This window comes from Saccoglossus kowalevskii, chromosome 21, assembly GCF_978046115.1.
Source record: "Saccoglossus kowalevskii chromosome 21, keSacKowa6.1, whole genome shotgun sequence".
In the NCBI taxonomy this organism is placed as follows: domain Eukaryota; kingdom Metazoa; phylum Hemichordata; class Enteropneusta; family Harrimaniidae; genus Saccoglossus; species Saccoglossus kowalevskii.
Window position 1 is genome coordinate 2,694,755 of NC_140661.1, and position 16,963 is coordinate 2,711,717.

At 35.1% G+C, this 16,963-nt stretch overlaps 1 protein-coding gene across 1 annotated transcript; it reads right to left on the minus strand.

Moving 5' to 3' along the window:
• Window positions 1–10,318: 10,318 nt before the first annotated feature.
• Window positions 10,319–16,713, minus strand: LOC144359234 (uncharacterized). Its single transcript, XM_085495390.1, has 5 exons — window positions 16,657–16,713; window positions 11,823–12,751; window positions 11,470–11,617; window positions 11,206–11,344; window positions 10,319–10,619 (listed from the first exon to the last, which is right to left on the minus strand). Exons 1-5 carry the CDS (start codon window positions 16,711–16,713, stop codon window positions 10,480–10,482), a joined length of 1,413 nt encoding a protein of 470 aa, XP_085351516.1. The 3' UTR covers window positions 10,319–10,479.
• Between the last annotated feature and the right edge of the window lie 250 nt (window positions 16,714–16,963).

The following is a 16,963-nucleotide window of genomic DNA, read 5'->3' on the forward strand; positions in this document are numbered from 1 at the left end:
ACTACACAATCACCGTGCATGTATTACATGTTCTACGCCATACACAGGTATTGACATATGTCAGTTACATACTACACTATCATCGTGCATGTATTACACGTTCTACGCCATACACAGGTATTGACATATGTCAGTTACACACTACACTATCACCGTGCATGTATTACACGTTGTACGCCATACACAGGTATTGACATATGTCAGTTACATACTACATTATCACCGTGCATGTATTACACGTTCTACGCCATGCCCAGATATTGACATATGTCAGTTACATACTACACTATCGCCGTGCATCTATTACACGAACTATGGCATACCCAGGTATTGACATATGTCAGTTATATACTACACTATCACCATGCATGTATTACACGTTCTACGCCATACACAAATATTGACATATGTCACTTACATACTACATTTTCACCGTGCATGTATTACACGTTCTACGCCTTACACTAGTATTGACATATGTCAGTTACATACTACACTATCACCGTGCATGTATTACACGTTCTACGCCATACACAGGTATTGACATATGTCACTTACGCACTACACTATCACCGTGCATGTATTACACGTTGTACGCCATACAAAGGTATTGACATATGTCAGTTACGCACTACACTATCACCGTGCATGTATTACACGTTGTACGCCATACACAGGTATTGACATATGTCAGTTACATACTACACTATCATCGTGCATGTATTACACGTTCTACGCCATACACAGGTATTGACATATGTCACTTACGCACTACACTATCACCGTGCATGTATTACACGTTGTACGCCATACACAGGTATTGACATATGTCAGTTACGCACTACACTATCACCGTGCATGTATTACACGTTGTACGCCATACACAGGTATTGACATATGTCAGTTACGCACTACACTATCACCGTGCATGTATTACACGTTGTACGCCATACACAGGTATTGACATATGTCAGTTACATACTACACTATCATCGTGCATGTATTACACGTTCTACGCCATACACAGGTATTGACATATGTCACTTACGCACTACACTATCACCGTGCATGTATTACACGTTGTACGCCATACACAGGTATTGACATATGTCACTTACGCACTACACTATCACCGTGCATGTATTACACGTTGTACGCCATACACAGGTATTGACATATGTCAGTTACATACTACATTGTCACCGTGCATGTATTACACGTTGTACGCCATACACAGGTATTGACATATGTCAGTTACGCACTACACTATCACCGTGCATGTATTACACGTTGTACGCCATACACAGGTATTGACATATGTCAGTTACGCACTACACTATCACCGTGCATGTATTACACGTTGTACGCCATACACAGGTATTGACATATGTCAGTTACATACTACATTATCACCGTGCATGTATTACACGTTCTACGCCATACACAGGTATTGACATATGTCAGTTACATACTACATTATCACCGTGCATGTATTACACGTTGTACGCCATACACAGGTATTGACATATGTCAGTTACATACTACATTGTCACCGTGCATGTATTACACGTTGTACGCCATACACAGGTATTGACATATGTCAGTTACGCACTACACTATCACTGTGCATGTATTACACGTTGTACGCCATACACAGGTATTGACATATGTCAGTTACGCACTACACTATCACCGTGCATGTATTACACGTTGTACGCCATACACAGGTATTGACATATGTCAGTTACATACTACATTATCACCGTGCATGTATTACACGTTCTACGCCATACACAGGTATTGACATATGTCAGTTACATACTACATTATCACCGTGCATGTATTACACGTTGTACGCCATACACAGGTATTGACATATGTCAGTTACATACTACATTGTCACCGTGCATGTATTACACGTTGTACGCCATACACAGGTATTGACATATGTCAGTTACGCACTACACTATCACCATGCATGTATTACACGTTGTACGCCATACACAGGTATTGACATATGTCAGTTACGCACTACACTATCACCGTGCATGTATTACACGTTGTACCCCATACACATTATTGACATATGTCATTTACGCACTACACTATCACCGTGCATGTATTACACGTTGTACGCCATACACAGGTATTGACATATGTCAGTTACGCACTACACTATCACCGTGCATGTATTACACGTTGTACGCCATACACAGGTATTGACATATGTCAGTTACGCACTACACTATCACCGTGCATGTATTACACGTTGTACGCCATACACAGGTATTGACATATGTCAGTTACGCACTACACTATCACCGTGCATGTATTACACGTTCTACGCCATACACAGGTATTGACATATGTCAGTTACATACTATACTATCACCGTGCATGTATTACACGTTCTACGCCATACACAGGTATTGACATATGTCAGTTACATACTACATTATCACCGTGCATGTATTACACGTTCTACGCCATACACAGATAATAGCACAGTGTCCCTCGGTAATAACACAGTGTCCCTATGTAATAGCAGTGAATACAAATCGGGTACTCACCGCCAAATGTGAGAGAGCAACCTGAGTTACGGAGCACCAGAATTGCCATAAAACAATGATTGTGTTACAGTGACCACGTACACTGTATACATAATACGTATGCACTAATCCTCTACTCACGACATTCTTTAACCGGACCTAAATGCACCTATTTGAGGGTAAAAATAACTATCTGGGGACCTGCTATTGCGTAGTTGTAAGGTTATTATATTCAATATTGTGTTTATTATTTTAAACTAAAATTATTTTGTGTCTTTTAGATAATATAGATAAATGATAGAATACAAGACAAAGCCACTGCAATTCATATGACATCGCAGTATGGTACATTTGATGAACTCTGGTGTTATTTCTGCTTGGAAATTTTACTATGTAGTGCGAAATGCGACATTTTCCCTAAAGATGATTTTATCCAATTTTATTAGTCTCTTATTTGTTATCTACGTGAAACGCTAAGTTCCGATAAGCACCTCAGACATCGCGCGTTTTCGTTTCGGGCGCAGAGATGAGAGACGAGTGTTCCGAATCAAAGATTGGCCGACTGATAGCCATTTGTTTATAAATATGAAGTATTTAGGAAACGCATGTACATTGACCGGTTTGATTGCAACTTGACACATACACCAAACTTCATATGGTCGGTGTACACATTACAATGTTTCGACGAGATTCTTTGTAGTTGACTGGTAGCCATTTTGTTCCAAAAATGTGCAGGAAATGCCTTGAGTACCCTCTAATCAATAGCGCAATTATAGTCAAGTGACCAAAAACAAACAAATAGTTCACCAATTCATACACACTTACCATCATAAATGTATTTTAATATTTTAAATCTAATAATAACTTTTATTTACAGATCAAATTTTGAGATTACTCCAAGCCGATGGGTCCTTGGATTTAAATATCAGAATAAAATATTCCATTACGACTATTGCGTGATTTGGTAGAGAGACGACAAATAGTTTATCATATTAACAGTATGTATTAGCAGAGATACATTACGCGCATAGTACTGTATGGTGACATCGTGCCAAGATCTCATTCAAGTCTCATCTCGTAGATAGCGATACTGACGCTACGACCTTCTGACATGACATAGGCGGTTTGTAATAAAACAATAACACATGTATTACCACATTCATAGCGAAAATGTACAGAAAATGTAGTTATCGTAATCCGTCACATCGTGAACAGCTATTTTGACCCACCTGGACATCCCAGTATCATAGTTACCTCGGGCATGCGCATTCGCATTTTTCTACGTTGGAACGCTTATGCGAGAGCGAGATTAAAACGGGATCTTGGTATCATGTCACCGTAGCTGCAAACCCCAAGTAATGTACCTCTGGTATTAGTTGATACGCCGTGAATTATTTCAGACTTATTATTGCATGGATAAAAACGCGATGCCCTTTTCAAAAGTTCTACAACAAACTTGTGTTTGCAATTCGTACGACCCTAGAGCAGCTTGGTAACATGTATAAGCATGTACTACGTACGGTATGATAACGAATATTACAGTGTGCTGCGAGACATTGTACAATATTTGAAGTCATCTGACTCTTAAATGAAATCACGGTATGGGTGTAAACAATTTAAAAAATACACGTGCAGAGAAAAGCGTATCGCCACGTTAAAAAAATATTCGAAAATAAAGTACAGTGTTTCTAATTCTGATTCTTGATTTCACCCAAATTTAACGCATGCGCAGTATAATGTATTATTGTTTGTTACTCACCTGTACACCACTGCGTTTTTTATACCATCACGTAACTACGGCAAACACAACACCCTCCCCAAGTCTCTATTAAATATGAAATCGACGCAATGATGACATCACAAATGATTCCGGCAATTCATAGAAACCACGCACTTTTATGTGATACAACGCTGCTACTGATTGACTGGTTGGCGTAAATCGGCAAGCTGGTCGCGAGTTTAACAAATTAGACACGCCGTTCTGTTTAGTGTCTCAGCGAGTTTAACAATATTCAATGTAATATCGAATCGCCGATATGCGTATTTCGACATGTTGCTAACAACAAAATACTCTGAATGGTATTTTTTAAAGGGCGGTGCTCGTCGCGCCACGCATGCGTGAGATGGCGACTTTGACTGTTGCGCACATCAACGATTACAAACTGAGACGTTACCAAGCTTCAACTATGTAATTTCTTGGAAGATATCGAAGTAGTCGTCGACGGTATTTAATGCACGTGATTCCCATTAGAAGAGCGCATTAGATTGTTGGAAAATCAATGTTTATGAACACAAATTCCGCACACCGCCCTTTAAATAATCGAATTGGTACTAGTAATGCGAGGTGAATCGACGGTCGTCATATTTTTACCCATTTCAAACTGACCTAAATTTCACTTGGTGCCATCCTGTCAGATAATAATATCGAAGTAATATGGTTAGAGTAATTCACGAATCAACGAATCACATATGGGGATGAGGTGGGGTGTATTGTCTAGCAATACACAGTTACATATAAAATATATATATTATTGTATTTTTTCAGAATATTTTTAACAGTTCACAACATAAATTTACATATGTATTGAAACACATTTAAAGTATATATGTCAACTACAGCGGGAAAACAGTTGTGTTCAAAATATATGATAACAACGCATCTCTCTCGTTGCAAAATTATTTTACGTTACGACCATATTTATCTTCCCCTCCAGCATAACAGCTTTAACTAGTGACGTATCAATTCGTTCATTATAGTTATGCATAATCTCACAAAGACAAAAATTCGTTTTATATGAAATATTCACCACGTTTATAGAATGTCAAATAACAGTTACTGGGCCTTAGCGTCGCGTCCTGTTCGATATGAGACTCATAGCAACGTATACAACGCGTGTAACATATATTGTTTACTCAACATTCGAACACCGCCCTTTAAAAAACAACTGGACCGATCAGCGCACGGTTAGGCATGACTGTTGGGCAATGGTATAATGACCGCTAATGACATCGATGGCTATGGCAAATCTGTGGTTGTATGTCGTAACCTGGTAGAGATGTGCTAAACAAGTTTAAAATACTGACAACTCAGTACATGTATATACACCAACTGTATTCTGTTCGTATATTCTCTGACAGTGGGGAACTCGTAAATTCGCGACATTATTGTCTCGTTGTGACGTTACAGCTTGTATAGGACCATCGTGCACAGCGGTGAACGTGAACAACATCAACACTGCAGACGAGAATTATTCGAGCGAAGTGTGAGTGTAATCTTGCTCAGAATACGCATTGTGCAGTATACATTTTCTTATTGGCTGTTCTGATGCGCAACTGGTCAAGTAATACTTGTGTAGTATGCGCATCTTTGCGCAGAATCACAACTCATTTTCTGATTAGTGAGCTGATACAACGAGCGGTATAAAAATAATCATGCGCAAAACTCACTATCTGATGGCACATACATTGTCCAATCGAACAATTCTGTATTCGTTCATTCCACGAACAGCAAACTAGAAAATTATACCTTGAAAATTTAAGATGTGGCATATATAGAACCACATTCCCCTCTCTCTTCCATGACGTGTTGAAAGAAGTGTTGTACCGTAAAATTCAGTCCATCTGCTACCTGTCTGTATTCAGATTACCTCATGTATTCAGCAGACAATATTTTAAGTCACGACATTTCACATTATCTGTTTGTCTGTGAAAACAGATGTGAACAAACTGTGGATAATGTTTCGTAATATGTCCCTATACGCTGTGTTTGTGATGGCGAATACATTACGGGCTACCTAACAAACTCAGAACCCGAGTGACAAACCACATCTGTTTTCACAAACATCCCCGTTTGCATTTTGGATACAGACGAACATTTTATGTTGTAATAACACACAGAAACGTTCTAGTTAAGAATGGCGATAACGACCTCACAATAACAAAATGATTCGTGTAAAATTGTTTGCAATCACGTGACACGCCATACGCAGTTAAAGTTTCATTCAATTGTAATTTAAAATAAAAACAGGTTGTTACGCCATTATATTACACGAATTTGTCATTTTTCAATTATAATTATTCCGATTTACTGACTGTATGATAAAGAATGTTTACATGAATACATTTGCGTTTTGGAATTGCTCACATACAGTTTTTCATACCACCAACATAAACTTTAATAGCACATTCAAATATCAGTTTATCGCGTTGACGTACTAATACAAGCCGTCGTTTAATTTCAAACCCGAATTTAATCTGAAATACCAGACTATACAAAAGGAACACATGTTCTTTATAAAAGAGAGAGAAAGAGAAAGAGAAAGAGCGAAAGAGAGAGGGGAGTGAGTGAGATATACAGACGCAGACATACATACATACATACATACATACATACATACATACATACAGACAGACAGACAGACAGACAGACAGACAGACAGACAGACAGACAGACAGACAGACAGACAGACAGACAGACAGACAGACAGACAGACAGACAGACAGAATAAGTCAAACAGAGAACTTAGAACCCACATAAGAAAATTAATACGCGTGCCTGGCTAGTTGTATTTCATCTGCTGAAAAACAGTCATACATTGACGTACCTGGTTGATAATAACAGTCTCTCATCATATTTACCGCTGTCATATTGCCGATAAGTCCCGTATACATGTATTCAGTTGCGTGCAGTTGATGTATAGTTGCAGTTGAATAATTACCGATTATCCGGCAGAAGATTCGGTTCTTAGTGGTTGGTAAATTGTGGTAATCGGTCCCGATATATATGTATATTGACCTCCGTAGACAGTAGTTATTGGCACTGCTGGCACCAACGGACAATTCGAAACAATATATAATATTGGTATACAGTCACAGTTCGCTGTTAGTATTTTAAAATATATCGTTTCAGCAACTGTAGGAGTTACGGACTGTACCACACTGATATCGGTAATAAAATAGCCAACCTCACAGAACGTGGGAAAAAACAGAAACTCGGTCAAATTAAAATAAAATACGGACCGGATGAAATGACAAAACGTCGATTATAAATTTGGATGACGACACAGAGGTGAAACGGTAGACCGGAGGTGAGAGCTGGCACAGTTAACGCATACAGGTAAAAGCGTGGGAACACGGAACTATTGTTCCCAGACGAACAAAAGCGCTTGAAATAACCAACAAATAAGTATTACTATTAAATTAATAGACCGAATTAAAATACCACCACTTTCTCAATATGGAATCCGTTTTAAATGAAAGACTAAAATGTGCTACTTTTAGAGCTATTTGAAACGTTTAATGCAGTCCGAGACAAAATCCCCGTTTGTCGGTTCATTGGTCACCATACTTGGTTAAGCCAAACAGCCGCAACAGAGCGACCCTTTTTCTCATTTATGACCAGTATTTGCATCTTTCGCCAAACGCAAAAATGTTCAACCATAACACAGGAAGTAACACCTCAGCATGTGTAAAATTACGTCACGACACTGTTATCTGCGCCTATATCCTACTACGACATTACCGTAACGTAACATTTAAAAGAAAATAGACAATTCCACAGTCGCGTTAGTGTGCAAATAGTTGACCATTAAACAATCTGGGTGTGGGGTGTGTGTGTGTGTGTGTGTGGGGGGGGGTCATGACAACAAGTTCTGTCAATTTTTTAGGAGATGCTTGTATTCTTGATATTTTTTTCATTTTTTGATTTGTAATGTGCTAATTGAGTCCACCTTATCATTTGGCAGACGACAATCGACGATATTAGTCATTGTTGCCGGCCCCGCATTATTCCGGGGAATGTGGCATAGATGGTCTATATGTACTCCTAGGCCGATCCCTTTTATACTACAAACATTACTCTGTATTGGCAAAAAATATGTGGAATAGAATATGTATCACATGAACCTGTTCTTCGCTGAAAATGTTCGAGTCTTGAACGACAGCTTTTATCGATTTTGATGATTCCGTGGATGTAAACGGCATCTGGTTGGGCGATACATGTCTGTAGGAGCAGTTCTCAGGTTTAAAACCACATATAGGTTTGTGAAATATTTATATATCGGCGAACAACAAACGCAAATGGTACTGACAGCGAATTCGGGGTCATTCATTAAGTAGTTTGATTTATTTTTCATTCACTCTCGGCTCAACAATATTTATAAATGCTAATGGCAGTTGAATCCAGCAACCCAATCAACGCGCGCAGTGTGCATTGACGTCATTAGAAAAAGTTCCAATGTTATTTCATCTGCCAATAGAAACCTCTTATTACAGTTTGAATTGTAAAATTTATAAATATTTATCACGATGAAGGGAATGCTAAACGAAATGAATCTAATCTACATAATCTTTTCTATAATCCATGGCATCAATAAGAAATCTTTTCACAACTCTATCAATTTCTTCACATATCTCATAATTGTAATGCTGAGGAAACATAGTACTGCTTTACTCTTTGTAATATCATCATAAAGATTAGTTTCAAAATTTTTATATAAGATATGACAAATATTTGTCATCATACTATCCTTATGTTCTTTGTAGCTTTCACACTCTAGAACAAAGTGTTCTAGAGTTTCATCACCTTTCTTGCAGCATGTACATATACAGTCACTATTGACATTTGCCCACTTTCTTTTCTCATACGCAAGACCTATAGTGTATGGCTCTGCTTTGAATTTAAGCTGGGCACCTTTATAATTTTCAACTGATTTTAAATATTTTTCACAATGCTTGATCCCAGTTTTAGGTTTCATGTAGTGGATAAGACTTGATTTGTTTGCCATGTTTTTTCTCCACTTATCTTCATCTAATTTTTCTAGAGCTTTTTTAATTTTCTGCTGACTGCTGATGTTCATCTATATCTACACTTGTTATGATATCATGAATACATTTTGACAAGTTCCAGGACATTCTGAAAGTTGTGTTGTTTTTGTTATTTTCCTCATTTTGATCATTCAAAACATTAAAAATAACTATCAGTCGTCTGGAATCTGACACTAACGAGTATACGAGTCACCCAAGAGACTGTAAATTATGTATTAAAATGGGCAAGGGGTTCTGTTTTTCAATTTTTACAAGAATCAAAGCTGTGTTGATAAACTAATAATGCATGTAAAATAAATGTTCATTAACATGTTTTCAAGGGGTTGGTTTGAATGACATTTAAATGGGATCTATGTTGGCAAACGGGTCAGATCCTTGTGGGCTTTCACGATTACCAAAACACCTAAAATAAATAATAAATAAAAATAAAATAAAATAAAGTAAAGTAAAATATAAATAAATAAATAAATATAAATAATGCATTTAAAAATCTAGGATCTTATTTTAATCAGATTGGATTGTGGATGTTGCTACCAGAGTAGCTCTTTCAATGATCTTGTTATGGATAAATTATGGAGGAATTTGGGTGTGCATGCCCGGTTTTAGACAAATTGATTCTGATACGTAAACAGAGCAGTCTACCTAGAACTAATTCGACGACTCCGGGGTTGAATCATTGTCCAATTCGCACGGTTTTGGTGAAGCCGGCTATCTATGCCAATCCTTATAAACTAATGAACAATGGTTGGCGAAGATGAGATGAAACATATATCGACAATCGGTGTATTGAATTGCTCACGTATCAGATCGATACTTAAACTGCTTAGGTATATATCATGCAGCAGACAACCAAACATACCTTACTGATAATCCTGTAGTATTAACGACTCATACTCTATAGCTTCCTGGACATCAATTACAAAATCACAAAGAAGAGAGTGATGTCACTTTAGTTGCTTGTAGTGAGTTATATTGGAAAATAAACAAAAGAACATTTCATTTAATCATTCGCCAAACCGAGCTCAGTAAGTTTAAATATATATATACAAACAAATTAGAAGTCATAAATATGAGCGTGGACGTTTCTCCTTTGTAACACCCATCATCACTTTACAAGCTTCGTTCGATTGAAAGAAACGCCCGGCAGTTCATTTACATAATAGGTAGGTCTTCCTGCCGACACCCGTTCATATCGTACATAATCGGACCATGTTGAGAAAGTAGCAGCAAGAAAAACATCAGATCCTAGAAGAGATACAAATAGAGGTAACAGGGCGAATATTAACATAAGTAATAAACAACAAATACAAATACACTAAAGTATTTTTTTCAGATGTTGCGATTGGCAGATATTCAAACGGGATAGCTGACATAGAACTGACATCCAATCAGACAGGTTGACAGGGAGGGTTGTAGATAATCGATTACCAATCAGAGAGTCTGACAGAGAGCTGAAAGCCAATCAGCTGCAGAGAGGCTGACAATAAACTATCAGGCAGTAAAAAATATGTCAGGGATCTGACAGCCAATCAGAAAGGTTGACAGGGAGCTGAAAGCCAATCAGCTGCAGAGAGGCTGACAATAAACTATCAGGCAGTAAATAAGATGTCAGAGAACTGACAGCCAATCAGACATGCTCTCACGGAACTGGCGGCAAGTCAGACTAGTTGTTAGAAAGGTGAGACAGACGGATAATTAATTAATTACAAATCCAGATAGGCTACGTGGCATAAAAACATGACACAGTGCTCCATGTCGATTACCAGGCGATTTACAATTCTTTGAAGAGAATTTATTGAATATTAAACAAGCTGCGTTTGTTTGTACTTACTATAACATATCTCCTGTTCCACCAATGACGATAGATAATAATCATCCAAGAACATAATGCTGTTTGGGTCACGTTCTAAGTCACGTAATGTGTGTATTCGATCACGTGGTATCTTCATTGCAAGTCTATCGACAATCCCCTATATGGTACCGAGATATAGATAAAGGCTATATATTGCAAAACACGAAACACAAGATATATTTACTCATAACATCCATACATTTGGTATAAATAAGTAATATATTGGCACCATAGACAACTCACCAGAGACCACTGTGGACATGCCACGTATATACATGTGAAGTTACTTCGCACCATCATTGCGGCCACAGCAGTCGTGATATTTTCTACCAGAACTGTACCACGTGATATAACGCGATCGCAGCGCGTTTTATTGTAAAAGAAATGGCATCTTCATAAAAAAAGAAGATTGAAAATTATTGTTTGTACATGCAGAAATTACTGAAAATGGCTCACAGGATTCACATATTTGCATACACTACTCTTACTAATAGATAATAGTAAAATGTATGCTCATTCCGGGGCTCATACTTCGCTTATAATAGGAGAACCCAGGATCGAGCATACATTACCACAATATGTTCTAAGTTTCTTACGGCATTTCAGCAGATTTGTTTCTCCAATGCAACGCCACATATGGCCCGTTACACACATCCTTCTGCACATAATTAGTAACGTTTAGTATATTCGGGGATCTTGTCAGGTACGTTCGAATATTCATCAAGACATCGTCTCTGCTTTTGTTGTACAGTTTCATTTTGTGGGTGTGGTAGAAGACAATGCACTTTGCGTCTTCGTTTACACTCGCAAGTTGTTTCCATGTCATCGAACTTAGCTTGGTTAGGTTCCTTTCTGCCGGTAACTTCAACCCAAAAAAATTCAACATTGCATGTGAACTTGACTCGTAATTTATTGAATTCCATGTTAGTACTTTAGTGTTATATGCGTTACATGCTGATTTATAGTGTTCCATTGTTGTCAATGGCAACAGTTCGTTTAGACGTGAAACATTGAACGTTTCATTGAATTGTTTCATATGTTCCAAACTATATCCACGTACATGACCGCCGTGAACAAAGAATGGTGTCAATACAAGTGTACGATTGGTAATCAACGCAAACAACACAGCGTTGACGAACCCAGAGTACTGGGCATTCTGCCCACCAGTTCCATATCTTTGTAAACCCAGTAGATACCTCTGTCTTTTGTCCGTGTTCCCGGATGTTGTTTCTATAGCATCTGATTTTGATGCTATGTTGGAAAAAACGTTATATCTCTGATTACTACTGTTACTGCTGTTACTACTACTCCACCTGTTCATGGACGTACTATTCCCAATATGCATATTTAACGCATCGCTATCTTTCAAATATTGGGTAGCATTACTTCCTGACTGGTCATTACCACTACCGGATGACTGCATGCCATTAAGCGTTTGTGAGTTATCGTTGGTCAGTAAAGTTTGCGTACCATTCCCCTGGTCAGCTCTGGTTTGTATAGGTATGGTAATTGTGTCCAGAGAATACTTCAGGTAACAAAGCATATAATCAGTGTTCATAAATTGAATGCAACACACCACGAAACAATGCAATATTAACGGCTTGCATACATGTCTTATATGTAAGCAGATTACATACAATATATTTATAACCTTACCTTTGTTGAGTTGATATATGTCTTATATGTAAGCTGATTACATACAATATATTTATAACCTTACCTTTGTTGAGTTGATATATGTCTTATATGTAAGCTGATTTCTTACAATATATTTATAACCTTACCTTTATTGAGTTGATATATGTCTTATATGTAAGCTGATTTCTTACAATACATTTATAACCTTATCTTTGTTGAGTTGATATATGTCTTATATGTAAGCTGATTTCTTAAAATATATTTATAACCTTACCTTTGTTGAGTTGATATATGTCTTATGTGTAAGCTGATTTCTTACAATATATTTATAACCTTACCTTTGTTGAGTTGATATACGTCTTATATGTAAGCAGCTTACATACAATATATTTATAACCTTATCTTTGTTGAGTTGATATATGTCTTATATGTAAGCTGATTTCTTACAATATATTTATAACCTTACCTTTGTTGAGTTGATATATGTCTTATATGTAAGCTGATTTCATACAATCTATTTATAACCTTATCTTTGTTGAGTTGACATATGTCTTATATGCAAGCTGATTTCATACATTATATTCATAACAATAACTTTGTTGAGTTGATATATGTCTTATATGTAAGCTGTTTACATACAATATACTTATAACCTTACCTTTGTTGAGTTGATATATGTCTTATATGTAAGCTGATTTCTTACAATATATTTATAACCTTACCTTTGTTGAGTTGATATATGTCTTATATGTGAGCTGATTACATACAATCTATTTATAATCTTACCTTTGTTGAGTTGATATTTGTCTTATATGTAAGCTGATTTCATACAATATATTTATAACCTTACCTTTGTTGAGTTGATATATGTCTTATATGTAAGCTGATTTCTTACAATACATTTATAACCTTATCTTTGTTGAGTTGATATATGTCTTATATGTAAGCTGATTTCTTAAAATATATTTATAACCTTACCTTTGTTGAGTTGATATATGTCTTATATGTAAGCGGATTTCTTACAATATATTTATAACCTTATCTTTGTTGAGTTGATATATGTCTTATATGTAAGCAGCTTACATACAATATATTTATAACCTTACCTTTGTTGGGTTGATATATGTCTTATATGTAAGCTGATTACATACAATATACTTATAACCTTACCTTTGTTGAGTTGATATATGTCTTATATGTAAGCTGATTTCTTACAATATATTTATAACCTTACCTTTGTTGAGTTCATATATGTCTTATATGTAAGCTGATTTCTTACAATATATTTATAACCTTACCTTTGTTGAGTTCATATATGTCTTATATGTAAGCTGATTTCTTACAATATATTTATAACCTTACCTTTGTTGAGTTGATATATGTCTTATATGTAAGCTGATTACATACAATATACTTATAACCTTACCTTTGTTGAGTTGATATATGTCTTATATGTAAGCTGATTTCATACAATCTATTTATAGCCTTACCTTTGTTGAGTTGACATATGTCTTATATGCAAGCTGATTTCATACATTATATTCATAACAATAACTTTGTTGAGTTGATATATGTCTTATATGTAAGCTGTTTACATACAATATACTTATAACCTTACCTTTGTTGAGTTGATATATGTCTTATATGTAAGCTGATTTCTTACAATATATTTATAACCTTACCTTTGTTGAGTTGATATGTCTTATATGTGAGCTGATTACATACAATCTATTTATAATCTTACCTTTGTTGAGTTGATATATGTCTTATATGTAAGCTGATTTCTTACAATATATTTATAACCTTACCTTTGTTGAGTTGATATATGTATTATATGTAAGCTGATTTCTTACAATATATTTACAACCTTACCTTTGTTGAGTTGATATATGTCTCATATGTAAGCTGATTACATACAATCTATTTATAACCTTACCTTTGTTGAGTTGATATATGTCTTATATGTAAGCTGATTTCCTACAATCTATTTATAACCTTACCTTTGTTGAGTTGATATATGTCTTATATGTAAGCTGATTTCTTACAATATATTTATAACCTTACCTTTGTTGAGTTGATATATGTCTTATATGTAAGCTGATTTCCTACAATATACTTATAACCTTACCTTTGTTGAGTTGATATATGTCTTATATGTAAGCTGATTTCTTACAATATATTTATAACCTTACCTTTGTTGAGTTGATATATGTCTTATATGTGAGCTGATTACATACAATCTATTTATAATCTTACCTTTGTTGAGTTGATATATGTCTTATATGTAAGCTGATTTCATACAATATATTTATAACCTTACCTTTGTTGAGTTGATATATGTCTTATATGTAAGCTGATTTCTTACAATACATTTATAACCTTATCTTTATTGAGTTGATATATGTCTTATATGTAAGCTGATTTCTTAAAATATATTTATAACCTTACCTTTGTTGAGTTGATATATGTCTTATATGTAAGCGGATTTCTTACAATATATTTATAACCTTATCTTTGTTGAGTTGATATATGTCTTATATGTAAGCAGCTTACATACAATATATTTATAACCTTACCTTTGTTGAGTTGATATATGTCTTATATGTAAGCTGATTTCATACAATCTATTTATAGCCTTACCTTTGTTGAGTTGACATATGTCTTATATGCAAGCTGATTTCATACATTATATTCATAACAATAACTTTGTTGAGTTGATATATGTCTTATATGTAAGCTGTTTACATACAATATACTTATAACCTTACCTTTGTTGAGTTGATATATGTCTTATATGTAAGCTGATTTCTTACAATATATTTATAACCTTACCTTTGTTGAGTTGATATGTCTTATATGTGAGCTGATTACATACAATCTATTTATAATCTTACCTTTGTTGAGTTGATATATGTCTTATATGTAAGCTGATTTCTTACAATATATTTATAACCTTACCTTTGTTGAGTTGATATATGTCTTATATGTAAGCTGATTTCTTACAATATATTTATAACCTTACCTTTGTTGAGTTGATATATGTCTTATATGTAAGCTGATTTCTTACAATATATTTATAATCTTACCTTTGTTGAGTTGATATATGTCTTATATGTAAGCTGATTTCTTACAATATATTTATAACCTTACCTTTGTTGAGTTGATATATGTCTTATATGTAAGCTGATTTCTTACAATATATTTATAACCTTACCTTTGTTGAGTTGATATATGTCTTATATGTAAGCTGATTTCATACAATATATTCATAACAATAACTTTGTTGAGTTCATATATGTCTTATATGTAAGCTGATTACATACATTATATTTATAACCTTATCTTTGTTGAGTTAATATATATATTTTATATGTAAGCTGATTTCTTACAATATATTTATAACCTTACCTTTGTTGAGTTGATATTTGTCTTATATGTAAGCTGATTTCCTACAATATATTTATAACCTTACCTTTGTTGAGTTGATATATGTCTTATATGTAAGCTGATTTCCTACAATACATTTATAACCTTACCTTTGTTGAGTTGATATATGTCTTATATGTAAGCTGATTTATTACAATCTATTTATAACCTTACCTTTGTTGAGTTGATATATGTCTTATATGTAAGCTGATTTCTTACAATATATTTATAAGCTTATCTTTGTTGAGTTGATATATGTCTTATATGTAAGCTGATTTCATACAATATATTCATAACAATAACTTTGTTGAGTTGATGTATGTCTGATATCGAAGATGATTACTTACAATATAACTACACTCTTACCTGGGATGATTTCATATATGTCTTACGTCGAAGCTGATTCTTCAATGGTATAGTCATCGTTGTATTTTCAATCACGTGGTATGCCGACACAATCATCAAAACCAGTGGCATCAAAACCATGCCCAGGAAGAACCATTTTCGGTATTTCCAACACAACATAATTTAACAAAATGTCGTGTTAAAGAATTCTGTATTAACGTAGCATAGATAGGATTATCGTGAACGAGGATCACACTTCAACAAGCGACATATGTCAGCTGCACCTCAAAATAACATTCTGGATTTAGGCACCATGCTTTGTATATTA

Bases quoted from the DNA above. Each gene is read 5' to 3' on its own strand.
- LOC144359234 (XM_085495390.1), bottom strand. From the start codon at position 16,713: ATGACTATACCATTGAAGAATCAGCTTCGACGTAAGACATATATGAAA. The intron at 11,618-11,822 runs GTAAGAAACTTA...TTTTTTATGAAG, and splicing joins AACAAATCTGCTGAAATGCC to ATGCCATTTCTTTTACAATA. The intron at 11,345-11,469 runs GTGAGTTGTCTA...GGTACCATATAG, and splicing joins CATGTCCACAGTGGTCTCTG to GGGATTGTCGATAGACTTGC.